Genomic DNA, 17,438 nt, shown 5'->3' with positions numbered 1-17,438 from the left:
TTGATGGGGCGGTGGCTCTATGGGACAGTGGATGGTGTTTTGATGGGGCGGTGACTCTATAGGACAGTGGATGGTGTTTTGATGGGGCGGTGGCTCTATGGGACAGTGGATGGTGTTTTGATGGGGCGGTGGCTCTATAGGATGTCTCTACTTTGTTTCAACAGGACTTCACAAGACTTTATAACCGTGTGTTGATGATGGTCTCCTTGTTCTGGTGTGTTTTTCCAGGACTTCATCCTGGAGCACTACAGTGAAGATGGCTCCAGCTTCGAGGAGGAGATCGCTGACCTGATGGACCTCAGACAGGTACTTTCACCATAGGTCTCATAGCGATCTACATCGTCAGAGGGAAACTGGGTTTCTCTATGGAATCACCCACCACACATCTGGATCCCTGTCTTGTTGTACATACAGAATAAGAGTCCCTGACTTGTTGCACATACAGAATAAGAGTCCCTGACTTGTTGCACATACAGAATAAGAGTCCCTGTCTTGTTGCACATACAGAATAAGAGTCCCGGTCTTGTTGCACATACAGAATAAGAGTCCCGGTCTTGTTGCACATACAGAATAAGAGCACGGTCTTGTTGTGTTTTGACCCTCTTTCCCCACCGTACCCACAGGCCTGTCGTACCCCAAGTCGCAACGACGCCGGCATCGAGACCCTGGCCAAGTACTACAGTCACATGCCTCTACTGGAGAGCCGCTTCTTCTCCGCTACCCGCCAGATGGGCATCTTCTTTACTTGGTACGTTCCACCTCACTGTCTCCAATACCCAGTCCATCATGGTCTGACCCGGTCCAGGGGTCCAGGTATCTATAGGTCTGACCCGGTCCAGGGGTCCAGGTATCTATAGTAGTTCCACCTCACTGTCTCCAATACCCAGTCCATCATGGTCTGACCCGGTCCAGGGGTCCAGGTATCTATAGTAGTTCCACCTCTCTGTCTCCAATACCCAGTCCATCATGGTCTGACCCGGTCCAGGGGTCCAGGTATCTATAGGTCTGACCCGGTCCAGGGGTCCAGGTATCTATAGTAGTTCCACCTCACTGTCTCCAATACCCAGTCCATCATGGTCTGACCCGGTCCAGGGGTCCAGGGATCTATAGGTCTGACCCGGTCCAGGTATCTATAGGTCTGACCCGGTCCAGGTATCTATAGTAGTTCCACCTCACTGTCTCCAATACCCAGTCCATCATGGTCTGACCCGGTCCAGGGGTCCAGGGATCTATAGGTCTGACCCGGTCCAGGTATCTATAGGTCTGACCCGGTCCAGGTATCTATAGTAGTTCCACCTCACTGTCTCCAATACCCAGTCCATCATGGTCTGACCCGGTCCAGGGGTCCAGGTATCTATAGTAGTTCCACCTCACTGTCTCCAATACCCAGTCCATCATGGTCTGACCCGGTCCAGGTATCTATAGGTCTGACCCGGTCCAGGTATCTATAGTAGTTCCACCTCACTGTCTCCAATACCCAGTCCATCATGGTCTGACCCGGTCCAGGGGTCCAGGTATCTATAGTAGTTCCACCTCTCTGTCTCCAATACCCAGTCCATAATGGTCTGACCCGGTCCAGGTATCTATAGGTCTGACCCGGTCCAGGTATCTATAGGTCTGACCCGGTCCAGGTATCTATAGGTCTGACCCGGTCCAGGTATCTATAGGTCTGACCCGGTCCAGGTATCTATAGGTCTGACCCGGTCCAGGTATCTATAGGTCTGACCCGGTCCAGGTATCTATAGGTCTGACCCGGTCCAGGTATCTATAGGTCTGACCCGGTCCAGGTATCTATAGGTCTGACCCGGTCCAGGTATCTATAGGTCTGACCCGGTCCAGGGGTCCAGGTATCATATTCTAGTGCTATAGATGGCTGTTTCCATGTTGAAGAACCAAGCAGCCTGATCTGAATGAGGAGCATATAAACTCTCACTGTCCACTGCGTTTATTTTCAGCAAACTTAACGTGTAAATATTTGTATGAACATAAGATTCAACAACTGAGACATAAACTGAACAAGTTCCACAGACATGTGACTAACAGGAATGGAATAATGTGTCCCTGTACAAAGGGGGGTCAAAATCAAAAGTCACAGTCAGTATCTGGTGTGGCCACCAGCTGCATTAAGTACTGCAGTGCATCTCCTCCTCATGGACTGCACCAGATTTGCCAGTTCTTGCTGCTGTGAGATGTTACCCCACTCTTCCACCAAGGCACCTGCAAGTTCCCGGACATTTCTTGGGGGAATGGCCCTAGCCCTCACCCTCCGATCCAACAGGTCCCAGACGTGCTCAATGGGATTGAGATCCGGGCTCTTAGCGGGCCATGGCAGAAGGTGCACATTCCTGTCCTGCAGGAAATCACGCACAGAACGAGCAGTATGGCTGGTGGCATTGTCATGCTGGAGGGTCATGTCAGGATGAGCCTTCAGGAAGGGTACCACATGAGGGAGGAGGATGTCTTCCTTGTAAGGCACAGCGTTGAGATTGCCTGCAATGACAACAAACTCAGTCCGATGATGCTGTGACACACCGCCACAGACCATGACGGACCCTCCACCTCCAAATCGATCCCGCTCCAGAGTACAGGCCTCGGTGTAACGCTCATTCCTTCGACGATAAACGCGAATCTGACCATCACCCCTGGTGAGATAAAACCACGACTCGTCAGTGAAGAGCACTTTTTGCCAGTCCTGTCTGGTCCAGCGACGGTGGGTTTGTGCCCATAGGCGACGTTGTTGCCGGTGATGTCTGGTGAGGACCTGCCTTACAACAGGCCTACAAGCCCTCAGTCCAGCCTCTCTGTCTGGTGCGGAGAGTCTGAGCACTGATGGAGGGATTGTGCGTTCCTGGTGTAACTCTGGCAGTTGTTGTTGCCATCCTGTACCTGTCCCGCAGGTGTGATGTTCCGGTCCTGTCTCCTTGTAGCTCTGTCTTAGGCGTCTCACAGTACGGACATTGCAATTTATTGCCCTGGCCACATCTGCAGTCCTCATGCCTCCTTGCAGCATGCCTAAGGTACGTTCACGCAGATGAGCAGGAACCCTGGGCATCTTTATTTTGGTGTTTTTCAGAGTCAGTAGAAAGGCCTCTTTAGTGTCCTAAGTTTTCATAACTGTGACCTTAATTGCCTACCGTCTGTAAGCTGTTGGTGTCTTAACGACCATTCCACCGGTGCATATTCATTAATTGTTTATGGTTCGTTGAACAAGCATGGGAAACGGTGTTTAAACCCTTTACAATGAAGATCTGTGAAGTTATTTGGATTTTTACGAATTATCTTTGAAAGACAGGGTCCTGAAAAAGGTTTATATAAGTTTATATAACTGGTCGAGCTCCATTGGTCTGTTGTGTCTCTGTGGTAACCATCACTGATCAGATACCCATTGGTCTGTTGTGTCTCTGTGGTAACCATCTCTGATCAGATACCCATTGGTCTGTTGTGTCTCTGTGGTAACCATCTCTGATCAGATACCCATTGGTCTGTTGTGTCTCTGTGGTAACCATCACTGATCAGATACCCATTGGTCTGTTGTGTCTCTGTGGTAACCATCTCTGATCAGATACCCATTGGTCTGTTGTGTCTCTGTGGTAACCATCACTGATCAGATACCCATTGGTCTGTTGTGTCTCTGTGGTAACCATCACTGATCAGATACCCATTGGTCTGTTGTGTCTCTGTGGTAACCATCTCTGATCAGATACCCATTGGTCTGTTGTGTCTCTGTGGTAACCATCTCTGATCAGATAGCCATTGGTCTGTTGTGTCTCTGTGGTAACCATCTCTGATCAGATACCCATTGGTCTGTTGTGTCTCTGTGGTAACCATCACTGATCAGATACCCATTGGTCTGTTGTGTCTCTGTGGTAACCATCACTGATCAGATACCCATTGGTCTGTTGTTTCTCTGTGGTAACCATCTCTGATCAGATACCCATTGGTCTGTTGTGTCTCTGTGGTAACCATCACTGATCAGATACCCATTGGTCTGTTGTGTCTCTGTGGTAACCATCTCTGATCAGATACCCATTGGTCTGTTGTGTCTCTGTGGTAACCATCTCTGATCAGATACCCATTGGTCTGTTGTGTCTCTGTGGTAACCATCACTGATCAGATACCCATTGGTCTGTTGTGTCTCTGTGGTAACCATCTCTGATCAGATACCCATTGGTCTGTTGTGTCTCTGTGGTAACCATCTCTGATCAGATACCCATTGGTCTGTTGTGTCTCTGTGGTAACCATCTCTGATCAGATACCCATTGGTCTGTTGTGTCTCTGTGGTAACCATCTCTGATCAGATACCCATTGGTCTGTTGTGTCTCTGTGGTAACCATCACTGATCAGATAGCCATTGGTCTGTTGTGTCTCTGTGGTAACCATCACTGATCAGATACCCATTGGTCTGTTGTGTCTCTGTGGTAACCATCTCTGATCAGATACCCATTGGTCTGTTGTGTCTCTGTGGTAACCATCACTGATCAGATACCCATTGGTCTGTTGTGTCTCTGTGGTAACCATCTCTGATCAGATAGCCATTGGTCTGTTGTGTCTCTGTGGTAACCATCTCTGATCAGATACCCATTGGTCTGTTGTGTCTCTGTGGTAACCATCTCTGATCAGATAGCCATTGGTCTGTTGTGTCTCTGTGGTAACCATCTCTGATCAGATACCCATTGGTCTGTTGTGTCTCTGTGGTAACCATCTCTGATCAGATACCCATTGGTCTGTTGTGTCTCTGTGGTAACCATCTCTGATCAGATACCCATTGGTCTGTTGTGTCTCTGTGGTAACCATCACTGATCAGATACCCATTGGTCTGTTGTGTCTCTGTGGTAACCATCTCTGATCAGATACCCATTGGTCTGTTGTGTCTCTGTGGTAACCATCTCTGATCAGATACCCATTGGTCTGTTGTGTCTCTGTGGTAACCATCTCTGATCAGATACCCATTGGTCTGTTGTGTCTCTGTGGTAACCATCACTGATCAGATACCCATTGGTCTGTTGTGTCTCTGTGGTAACCATCTCTGATCAGATACCCATTGGTCTGTTGTGTCTCTGTGGTAACCATCACTGATCAGATACCCATTGGTCTGTTGTGTCTCTGTGGTAACCATCTCTGATCAGATACCCATTGGTCTGTTGTGTCTCTGTGGTAACCATCTCTGATCAGATACCCATTGGTCTGTTGTGTCTCTGTGGTAACCATCACTGATCAGATACCCATTGGTCTGTTGTGTCTCTGTGGTAACCATCTCTGATCAGATACCCATTGGTCTGTTGTGTCTCTGTGGTAACCATCACTGATCAGATACCCATTGGTCTGTTGTGTCTCTGTGGTAACCATCTCTGATCAGATACCCATTGGTCTGTTGTGTCTCTGTGGTAACCATCACTGATCAGATACCCATTGGTCTGTTGTGTCTCTGTGGTAACCATCTCTGATCAGATACCCATTGGTCTGTTGTGTCTCTGTGGTAACCATCACTGATCAGATACCCATTGGTCTGTTGTGTCTCTGTGGTAACCATCTCTGATCAGATAGCCATTGGTCTGTTGTGTCTCTGTGGTAACCATCTCTGATCAGATACCCATTGGTCTGTTGTGTCTCTGTGGTAACCATCTCTGATCAGATACCCATTGGTCTGTTGTGTCTCTGTGGTAACCATCACTGATCAGATACCCATTGGTCTGTTGTGTCTCTGTGGTAACCATCTCTGATCAGATACCCATTGGTCTGTTGTGTCTCTGTGGTAACCATCTCTGATCAGATACCCATTGGTCTGTTGTGTCTCTGTGGTAACCATCTCTGATCAGATACCCATTGGTCTGTTGTGTCTCTGTGGTAACCATCTCTGATCAGATAGCCATTGGTCTGTTGTGTCTCTGTGGTAACCATCTCTGATCAGATACCCATTGGTCTGTTGTGTCTCTGTGGTAACCATCTCTGATCAGATACCCATTGGTCTGTTGTGTCTCTGTGGTAACCATCTCTGATCAGATACCCATTGGTCTGTTGTGTCTCTGTGGTAACCATCTCTGATCAGATAGCCATTGGTCTGTTGTGTCTCTGTGGTAACCATCTCTGATCAGATACCCATTGGTCTGTTGTGTCTCTGTGGTAACCATCTCTGATCAGATACCCATTGGTCTGTTGTGTCTCTGTGGTAACCATCACTGATCAGATACCCATTGGTCTGTTGTGTCTCTGTGGTAACCATCTCTGATCAGATACCCATTGGTCTGTTGTGTCTCTGTGGTAACCATCTCTGATCAGATACCCATTGGTCTGTTGTGTCTCTGTGGTAACCATCACTGATCAGATACCCATTGGTCTGTTGTGTCTCTGTGGTAACCATCTCTGATCAGATACCCATTGGTCTGTTGTGTCTCTGTGGTAACCATCTCTGATCAGATACCCATTGGTCTGTTGTGTCTCTGTGGTAACCATCTCTGATCAGATACCCATTGGTCTGTTGTGTCTCTGTGGTAACCATCTCTGATCAGATACCCATTGGTCTGTTGTGTCTCTGTGGTAACCATCTCTGATCAGATACCCATTGGTCTGTTGTGTCTCTGTGGTAACCATCTCTGATCAGATACCCATTGGTCTGTTGTGTCTCTGTGGTAACCATCTCTGATCAGATACCCATTGGTCTGTTGTGTCTCTGTGGTAACCATCTCTGATCAGATACCCATTGGTCTGTTGTGTCTCTGTGGTAACCATCTCTGATCAGATACCCATTGGTCTGTTGTGTCTCTGTGGTAACCATCACTGATCAGATACCCATTGGTCTGTTGTGTCTCTGTGGTAACCATCTCTGATCAGATACCCATTGGTCTGTTGTGTCTCTGTGGTAACCATCACTGATCAGATACCCATTGGTCTGTTGTGTCTCTGTGGTAACCATCTCTGATCAGATACCCATTGGTCTGTTGTGTCTCTGTGGTAACCATCACTGATCAGATACCCATTGGTCTGTTGTGTCTCTGTGGTAACCATCTCTGATCAGATACCCATTGGTCTGTTGTGTCTCTGTGGTAACCATCACTGATCAGATACCCATTGGTCTGTTGTGTCTCTGTGGTAACCATCTCTGATCAGATACCCATTGGTCTGTTGTGTCTCTGTGGTAACCATCACTGATCAGATACCCATTGGTCTGTTGTGTCTCTGTGGTAACCATCTCTGATCAGATACCCATTGGTCTGTTGTGTCTCTGTGGTAACCATCACTGATCAGATACCCATTGGTCTGTTGTGTCTCTGTGGTAACCATCTCTGATCAGATACCCATTGGTCTGTTGTGTCTCTGTGGTAACCATCACTGATCAGATACCCATTGGTCTGTTGTGTCTCTGTGGTAACCATCTCTGATCAGATACCCATTGGTCTGTTGTGTCTCTGTGGTAACCATCACTGATCAGATACCCATTGGTCTGTTGTGTCTCTGTGGTAACCATCTCTGATCAGATACCCATTGGTCTGTTGTGTCTCTGTGGTAACCATCACTGATCAGATACCCATTGGTCTGTTGTGTCTCTGTGGTAACCATCTCTGATCAGATACCCATTGGTCTGTTGTGTCTCTGTGGTAACCATCACTGATCAGATACCCATTGGTCTGTTGTGTCTCTGTGGTAACCATCTCTGATCAGATACCCATTGGTCTGTTGTGTCTCTGTGGTAACCATCACTGATCAGATACCCATTGGTCTGTTGTGTCTCTGTGGTAACCATCTCTGATCAGATACCCATTGGTCTGTTGTGTCTCTGTGGTAACCATCTCTGATCAGATACCCATTGGTCTGTTGTGTCTCTGTGGTAACCATCTCTGATCAGATACCCATTGGTCTGTTGTGTCTCTGTGGTAACCATCACTGATCAGATACCCATTGGTCTGTTGTGTCTCTGTGGTAACCATCTCTGATCAGATACCCATTGGTCTGTTGTGTCTCTGTGGTAACCATCTCTGATCAGATACCCATTGGTCTGTTGTGTCTCTGTGGTAACCATCTCTGATCAGATACCCATTGGTCTGTTGTGTCTCTGTGGTAACCATCACTGATCAGATACCCATTGGTCTGTTGTGTCTCTGTGGTAACCATCTCTGATCAGATACCCATTGGTCTGTTGTGTCTCTGTGGTAACCATCACTGATCAGATACCCATTGGTCTGTTGTGTCTCTGTGGTAACCATCTCTGATCAGATACCCATTGGTCTGTTGTGTCTCTGTGGTAACCATCACTGATCAGATACCCATTGGTCTGTTGTGTCTCTGTGGTAACCATCTCTGATCAGATACCCATTGGTCTGTTGTGTCTCTGTGGTAACCATCACTGATCAGATACCCATTGGTCTGTTGTGTCTCTGTGGTAACCATCACTGATCAGATACCCATTGGTCTGTTGTGTCTCTGTGGTAACCATCTCTGATCAGATACCCATTGGTCTGTTGTGTCTCTGTGGTAACCATCTCTGATCAGATACCCATTGGTCTGTTGTGTCTCTGTGGTAACCATCACTGATCAGATACCCATTGGTCTGTTGTGTCTCTGTGGTAACCATCTCTGATCAGATACCCATTGGTCTGTTGTGTCTCTGTGGTAACCATCACTGATCAGATACCCATTGGTCTGTTGTGTCTCTGTGGTAACCATCTCTGATCAGATACCCATTGGTCTGTTGTGTCTCTGTGGTAACCATCACTGATCAGATACCCATTGGTCTGTTGTGTCTCTGTGGTAACCATCTCTGATCAGATACCCATTGGTCTGTTGTGTCTCTGTGGTAACCATCACTGATCAGATACCCATTGGTCTGTTGTGTCTCTGTGGTAACCATCTCTGATCAGATACCCATTGGTCTGTTGTGTCTCTGTGGTAACCATCTCTGATCAGATAGCCATTGGTCTGTTGTGTCTCTGTGGTAACCATCTCTGATCAGATAGCCATTGGTCTGTTGTGTCTCTGTGGTAACCATCACTGATCAGATACCCATTGGTCTGTTGTGTCTCTGTGGTAACCATCTCTGATCAGATAGCCATTGGTCTGTTGTGTCTCTGTGGTAACCATCACTGATCAGATACCCATTGGTCTGTTGTGTCTCTGTGGTAACCATCTCTGATCAGATACCCATTGGTCTGTTGTGTCTCTGTGGTAACCATCACTGATCAGATACCCATTGGTCTGTTGTGTCTCTGTGGTAACCATCTCTGATCAGATAGCCATTGGTCTGTTGTGTCTCTGTGGTAACCATCACTGATCAGATACCCATTGGTCTGTTGTGTCTCTGTGGTAACCATCTCTGATCAGATACCCATTGGTCTGTTGTGTCTCTGTGGTAACCATCTCTGATCAGATACCCATTGGTCTGTTGTGTCTCTGTGGTAACCATCTCTGATCAGATACCCATTGGTCTGTTGTGTCTCTGTGGTAACCATCACTGATCAGATACCCATTGGTCTGTTGTGTCTCTGTGGTAACCATCTCTGATCAGATACCCATTGGTCTGTTGTGTCTCTGTGGTAACCATCTCTGATCAGATACCCATTGGTCTGTTGTGTCTCTGTGGTAACCATCACTGATCAGATACCCATTGGTCTGTTGTGTCTCTGTGGTAACCATCTCTGATCAGATACCCATTGGTCTGTTGTGTCTCTGTGGTAACCATCTCTGATCAGATACCCATTGGTCTGTTGTGTCTCTGTGGTAACCATCACTGATCAGATACCCATTGGTCTGTTGTGTCTCTGTGGTAACCATCTCTGATCAGATACCCATTGGTCTGTTGTGTCTCTGTGGTAACCATCACTGATCAGATACCCATTGGTCTGTTGTGTCTCTGTGGTAACCATCACTGATCAGATACCCATTGGTCTGTTGTGTCTCTGTGGTAACCATCACTGATCAGATACCCATTGGTCTGTTGTGTCTCTGTGGTAACCATCTCTGATCAGATACCCATTGGTCCGTTGTGTCTCTGTGGTAACCATCTCTGATCAGATACCCATTGGTCCGTTGTGTCTCTGTGGTAACCATCACTGATCAGATACCCATTGGTCTGTTGTGTCTCTGTGGTAACCATCTCTGATCAGATACCCATTGGTCTGTTGTGTCTCTGTGGTAACCATCACTGATCAGATACCCATTGGTCTGTTGTGTCTCTGTGGTAACCATCTCTGATCAGATACCCATTGGTCCGTTGTGTCTCTGTGGTAACCATCACTGATCAGATACCCATTGGTCTGTTGTGTCTCTGTGGTAACCATCTCTGATCAGATACCCATTGGTCTGTTGTGTCTCTGTGGTAACCATCACTGATCAGATACCCATTGGTCTGTTGTGTCTCTGTGGTAACCATCTCTGATCAGATAACCAGAGTTCTCAAGTTTAATTCAAGCAGAAATCGCTCCTCCATTTCCTGGTTGCAAACATTCTAATAGGTTGCCTAATTTCAGTTTCATGTGACAAAACAAGTCTAGTGTAGAGAGTCATTGTACCATCTAAACCACTTTGAAATATATTCTCCATAACCAAGAAAGTTGTATTTTCAGCTGTTTGAAGTACAAACCCGAAAAAGGTTGGGGCTGTGTGTCAACAGGACAGGTCTATAACTCAATGGGAAGGACAGGTCTATAAGTCACATTTCACAACACGGTGTTACACGGTGTTACGGTGTCACAACACGGTGTTATGATTCCACTAGTGACCTCTCTGTCTGTCTGTCTCTCCAGAGGTCAACACGGTGTTATGATTCCACTAGTGACCTCTCTGTCTGTCTGTCTCTCCAGAGGTCAACACGGTGTAATGATTCCACTAGTGACCTCTCTGTCTGTCTGTCTCTCCAGAGGTCAACACGGTGTTATGATTCCACTAGTGACCTCTCTGTCTGTCTCTCCAGAGGTCAACACAGTGTTATGATTCCACTAGTGACCTCTCTGTCTGTCTGTCTCTCCAGAGGTCAACACGGTGTTATGATTCCACTAGTGACCTCTCTGTCTGTCTCTCCAGAGGTCAACACGGTGTTATGATTCCACTAGTGACCTCTCTGTCTGTCTGTCTGTTCCAGAGGTCAACACGGTGTTATGATTCCACTAGTGACCTCTCTGTCTGTCTCTCCAGAGGTCAACACGGTGTTATGAATCCCCTAGTGACCCCTCTGTCTGTCTCTCCAGAGGTCAACACGGTGTTATGAATCCCCTAGTGACCCCTCTGTCTGTCTCTCCAGAGGTCAACACGGTGTTATGAATCCCCTAGTGACCCCTCTGTCTGTCTCTCCAGAGGTCAACACGGTGTTATGAATCCACTAGTGACCTCTCTGTCTGTCTGTTCCAGGTATGACTCATTCACAGGTGTTCCAGTGTGCCAGCAGAACATCTCTCTGGAGAAGGCCAGTATCCTGTTCAACATCGGCGCCCTCTACACCCAGATCGGGACACGCTGCAACCGCCAGACGGCCTCCGGCCTCCAGGACGCCATCACAGCCTTCCAGAAAGCTGCAGGTGAGGAGACGCTAGAATCACAGTCGGCTGTGGCCCACCTTCCTCCCTCTATAGTGGTTACTATGGGCACTATGTAGGGAATAGGGCCCTAAAGTAGTGTACTATGTAGGAAATAGGGTTCCTGGTTATAAGTAGTGTACTATGTAGGGAATAGGACCCTGGTCTAAAGTAGTGCACTATGTAGGGAATAGGGCTCTAAAGGAGTGCACTATGTAGGAAATAGGGTGCCTTTTTGGACAACACCAGTGGCCATTATTACACTAACACAGCTAGACTCTAGTCATTGCCAATAACACTGGTTGAATATACAGTACAGAGTTGAATTACAAGAGGTTTTAGACGATTTGACATCGTGGTCTAATATTAGAAACTGTGAGTACTCGTGGTCTAACGGTAGAAACTGTGAGTACTCATGGTCTAACGGGAGAAACTGTGAGGACTCGTGGTCTAACGGTAGAAACTGTGAGGACTCGTGGTCTAACGGTAGAAACTGTGAGGACTCGTGGTCTAACGGTAGAAACTGTGAGTACTCGTGGTCTAACGGTAGAAACTGTGAGGACTCGTGGTCTAACGGTAGAAACTGTGAGGACTCGTGGTCTAACGGTAGAAACTGTGAGTACTCGTGGTCTAACGGTAGAAACTGTGAGGACTCGTGGTCTAACGGTAGAAACTGTGAGGACTCGTGGTATAATGTTACTGGGAGTATAAAAGGATTAGCAAATTCCCACATTAAGTTCAGTTTTTATAAATGCAAACTCTTGTGTGAAAACTGGCTCATGTTTGTTTAGGAGCATATATTTTATTTGTATGCAACGATTAGAGTCCTGAACCACCTGAAGGAGACGTTCCCCCACACCCCCAGCTAGGACCTGAGTCCCTCCATACTCACCTCCCCCACTCTCCCTGTCTCCTCCCCCCCCCGTAGGAGTCCTCCACCACCTGAAGGAGACGTTCCCCCACACCCCCAGCTAGGACCTGAGTCCCTCCATACTCACCTCCCCCACTCTCCCTGTCTCCTCCCCCCCCCGTAGGAGTCCTCCACCACCTGAAGGAGACGTTCCCCCACACCCCCAGCTAGGACCTGAGTCCCTCCATACTCACCTCCCCCACTCTCCCTGTCTCCTCCCCCCCCGTAGGAGTCCTCCACCACCTGAAGGAGACGTTCCCCCACACCCCCAGCTAGGACCTGAGTCCCTCCATACTCACCTCCCCCACTCTCCCTGTCTCCTCCCCCCCGTAGGAGTCCTCCACCACCTGAAGGAGACGTTCCCCCACACCCCCAGCTAGGACCTGAGTCCCTCCATACTCACCTCCCCCACTCTCCCTGTCTCCTCCCCCCCCCGTAGGAGTCCTCCACCACCTGAAGGAGACGTTCCCCCACACCCCCAGCTAGGACCTGAGTCCCTCCATACTCACCTCCCCCACTCTCCCTGTCTCCTCCCCCCCCGTAGGAGTCCTCCACCACCTGAAGGAGACGTTCCCCCACACCCCCAGCTAGGACCTGAGTCCCTCCATACTCACCTCCCCCACTCTCCCTGTCTCCTCCCCCCCCGTAGGAGTCCTCCACCACCTGAAGGAGACGTTCCCCCACACCCCCAGCTATGACATGAGTCCCTCCATACTCATCTCCCCCACTCTCTCTGTGTCTCCCCTCCTGTAGGAGTCCTCCATCACCTGAAGGAGACATTCCCCCACACCCCCAGCTATGACATGAGTCCCTCCATACTCATCTCCCCCACTCTCTCTGTGTCTCCCCTCCTGTAGGAGTCCTCCATCACCTGAAGGAGACATTCACCCACACCCCCAGCTATGACATGAGTCCCTCCATGCTCAGTATGCTCATCAAGATGATGCTGGCCCAAGCTCAGGAGTGTCTGTTCGAGAAGATCGCTCTGTCTGGCATCCGCAATGAGTTCTTCTCTCTCCTCAAGATGGCCCACGAGGCTGCCAAGGTACATGTTCAATACGTTGAGTCCTTTCCCACAGTCTACAGGCTGATACAGACGGAGTGATGTTGATTAAATCAGGTATGTAGTACCACTGTTATCGATAGACGGATGGGATTTGTCCGGTGATGTTCATTGGGTAACGTTCAACACATCTGCTTTGCCCAAACGGGGTTCATCTGAGAGAGTTTCATCTCAACACTATGTCATATCCCGTTGAGGTAAAGATCCTCCTGTAACACTATGTCATATCCCGTTGAGGTAAAGATCCTCCTGTAACACTATGTCATATCCCGTTGAGGTAAAGATCCTCCTGTAACACTATGTCATATCCCGTTGAGGTAAAGATCCTCCTGTAACACTATGTCATATCCCGTTGAGGTAAAGATCCTCCTGTAACACTATGTCATATCCCGTTGAGGTAAAGATCCTCCTGTAACACTATGTCATATCCCGTTGAGGTAAAGATCCTCCTGTAACACTATGTCATATCCCGTTGAGGTAAAGATCCTCCTGTAACACTATGTCATATCCCGTTGAGGTAAAGATCCTCCTGTAACACTATGTCATATCCCGTTGAGGTAAAGATCCTCCTGTAACACTATGTCATATCCCGTTGAGGTAAAGATCCTCCTGTAACACGATATCATATCCCGTTGAGGTAAAGATCCTCCTGTAACACTATATCATATCCCGTTGAGGTAAAGATCCTCCTGTAACACTATGTCATATCCCGTTGAGGTAAAGATCCTCCTGTAACACTATGTCATATCCCGTTGAGGTAAAGATCCTCCTGTAACACTATGTCATATCCCGTTGAGGTAAAGATCCTCCTGTAACACTATGTCATATCCCGTTGAGGTGTGTCTGACTAAAGAGCCCTATGTCCCCTCTCAGGTAGGAGACACCTATGACCAGGTACACCAGTCTATGAGCCAGACTCCCATCAAGGACAACGTCCCGTTCTTCTGGTCCACCATGGCTCAGGTCAAGACCAACCACTACCGTTCACTGGCACACTACTTCCTGGCTACTGCGCTATTGGACCACGAGCGTAAGTCAAGAAGACGTTAGCCAATCATATCCCTTCTATAAGTGATCGAGAGGGAGGGAGATGTGTAAATGCCTATTAGTTACTAGATGAGTTCCCTGGACCTTACTGGAACAGACTGGTTCTGTTAGTTACTAGATGAGTTTCCTGGACCTTACAGGAACAGACTGGTTCTGTTAGTTACTAGATTAGTTTCCTGGACCTTACAGGAACAGACTGGTTCTGTTAGTTACTAGATTAGTTTCCTGGACCTTACTGGAACAGACTGGTTCTGTTAGTTACTAGATGAGTTTCCTGGACCTTACAGGAACAGACTGGTTCTGTTAGTTACTAGATTAGTTTCCTGGACCTTACTGGAACAGACTGGTTCTGTTAGTTACTAGATGAGTTTCCTGGACCTTACTGGAACAGACTGGGTCTGTTAGTTACTAGAGGAGTTTCCTGGACCTTACAGGAACAGACTGGTTCTGTTAGTTACTAGATTAGTTTCCTGGACCTTACTGGAACAGACTGGTTATGTTAGTTACTAGATGAGTTTCCTGGACCTTACAGGAACAGACTGGTTCTGTTAGTTACTAGATGAGTTTCCTGGACCTTACTGGAACAGACTGGTTCTGTTAGTTACTAGATGAGTTTCCTGGACCTTACAGGAACAGACTGGTTCTGTTAGTTACTAGATTAGTTTCCTGGACCTTACTGGAACAGACTGGTTCTGTTAGTTACTAGATGAGTTTCCTGGACCTTACAGGAACAGACTGGTTCTGTTAGTTACTAGATGAGTTTCCTGGACCTTACTGGAGCAGACTGGTTCTGTTAGTGACTAGATGAGTTTCCTGGACCTTACTGGAACAGACTGGTTCTGTTAGTTACTAGATGAGTTTCTTGGACCTTACAGGAACAGACTGGTTCTGTTAGTTACTAGATGAGTTTCCTGGACCTTACAGGAACAGACTGGTTCTGTTAGTTACTAGATGAGTTTCCTGGACCTTACTGGAACAGACTGGTTCTGTTAGTTACTAGATGAGTTTCCTGGACCTTACTGGAACAGACTGGTTCTGTTAGTTACTAGATGAGTTTCCTGGACCTTACTGGAACAGACTGGTTCTGTTAGTTACTAGATGAGTTTCCTGGACCTTACAGGAACAGACTGGTTCTGTTAGTTACTAGATGAGTTTCCTGGACCTTACTGGAACAGACTGGTTCTGTTAGTTACTAGATGAGTTCCCTGGACCTTACTGGAACAGACTGGTTCTGTTAGTGACTAGATGAGTTTCCTGGACCTTACATGAACAGAGTGGTTCTGTTAGTGACTAGATGAGTTTCCTGGACCTTACAGGAACAGACTGGTTCTGTTAGTTACTAGATTAGTTTCCTGGACCTTACATGAACAGAGTGGTTCTGTTAGTGACTAGATGAGTTTCCTGGACCTTACAGGAACAGACTGGTTCTGTTAGTTACTAGATGAGTTTCCTGGACCTTACTGGAACAGACTGGTTCTGTTAGTTACTAGATGAGTTTCTTGGACCTTACAGGAACAGACTGGTTCTGTTAGTTACTAGATGAGTTTCCTGGACCTTACTGGAACAGACTGGTTCTGTTAGTGACTAGATGAGTTTCCTGGACCTTACAGGAACAGACTGGTTCTGTTAGTTACTAGATGAGTTCCCTGGACCTTACTGGAACAGACTGGTTCTGTTAGTGACTAGATGAGTTTCCTGGACCTTACATGAACAGAGTGGTTCTGTTAGTGACTAGATGAGTTTCCTGGACCTTACAGGAACAGACTGGTTCTGTTAGTTACTAGATGAGTTCCCTGGACCTTACTGGAACAGACTGGTTCTGTTAGTGACTAGATGAGTTTCCTGGACCGTACATGAACAGAGTGGTTCTGTTAGTGACTAGATGAGTTTCCTGGACCTTACTGGAACAGACTGGTTCTGTTAGTTACTAGATGAGTTTCCTGGACCTTACTGGAACAGACTGGTTCTGTTAGTGACTAGATGAGTTTCCTGGACCTTACTGGAACAGACTGGTTCTGTTAGTGACTAGATGAGTTTCCTGGACCTTACTGGAACAGACTGGTTCTGTTAGTTACTAGATGAGTTTCCTGGACCTTACTGGAACAGACTGGTTCTGTTAGTTACTAGATGAGTTTCCTGGACCTTACTGGAACAGACTGGTTCTGTTAGTTACTAGATGAGTTTCCTGGACCTTACTGGAACAGACTGGTTCATTCACCTCTTTCCTCTCACATCCCTAAAACATAATCTCAGGTATCAGTTTAAATGGACTTTAATGGTTTTAGAGGACTCCACTGAGACCTTTAGTTTTATATAGAGGACAGAAAGACAGAGGAGTGAGACCTTTAGTTTTATATAGAGGACAGAAAGACAGAGGAGTGAGACCTTTAGTTTTATATAGAGGACAGAAAGACAGAGGAGTGAGACCTTTAGTTTTATATAGAGGACAGAAAGACAGAGGAGTGAGACCTTTAGTTTTATATAGAGGACAGAAAGACAGAGGAGTGAGACCTTTAGTTTTATATAGAGGACAGAAAGACAGAGGAGTGAGACCTTTGGTAACACGTCTTTGTGTTGTTCAAACCGAACTCTCTCAGTCCCAGGCTGGATCTGTCCTCTGCCAACAGCCAAGGCTACATCCCTACAATCCTGTCTTTGTTGCCATGTCCTAATCCCTGTCTCTGTGTTTCCATGTCCTAATCCCTGTCTCTGTGTTTCCATGTCCTAATCCCTGTATCTGTGTCGCCATGTCCTAATCCCTGTCTCTGTGTTGCCATGTGCTAATCCCTGTCTCTGTGTCGCCATGTCCTAATCCCTGTCTCTGTGTTGCCATGTCCTAATCCCTGTCTCTGTGTTGCCATGTCCTAATCCCTGTCTCTGTGTTGCCATGTCCTAATCCCTGTCTCTGTGTTGCCATGTG

The 17,438-nt window shown here is 47.3% G+C and overlaps 1 protein-coding gene across 2 annotated transcripts in view; it reads left to right on the top strand.

Moving 5' to 3' along the window:
* Positions 1-17,438, top strand: part of rhpn2 (rhophilin, Rho GTPase binding protein 2) — an 82,980-nt gene that overhangs the window by 55,861 nt on the left and 9,681 nt on the right. For both annotated transcript variants that reach the window (XM_071400391.1, XM_071400390.1), the window contains exons 5-9: positions 229-306; positions 624-748; positions 11,335-11,501; positions 13,266-13,453; positions 14,345-14,501. In XM_071400391.1, coding sequence (XP_071256492.1) covers positions 229-306; positions 624-748; positions 11,335-11,501; positions 13,266-13,453; positions 14,345-14,501 — 715 coding nt within the window. The remainder of the gene's footprint in view (positions 1-228; positions 307-623; positions 749-11,334; positions 11,502-13,265; positions 13,454-14,344; positions 14,502-17,438) is intronic.

The sequence above is a fragment of the Salvelinus alpinus genome, chromosome 5, assembly GCF_045679555.1.
Source record: "Salvelinus alpinus chromosome 5, SLU_Salpinus.1, whole genome shotgun sequence".
NCBI classification, from domain to species: Eukaryota; Metazoa; Chordata; class Actinopteri; order Salmoniformes; family Salmonidae; genus Salvelinus; species Salvelinus alpinus.
The sequence above is the reverse complement of the archived record's forward strand: the minus strand, read 5'-3'. Positions and strand labels throughout refer to the sequence as shown.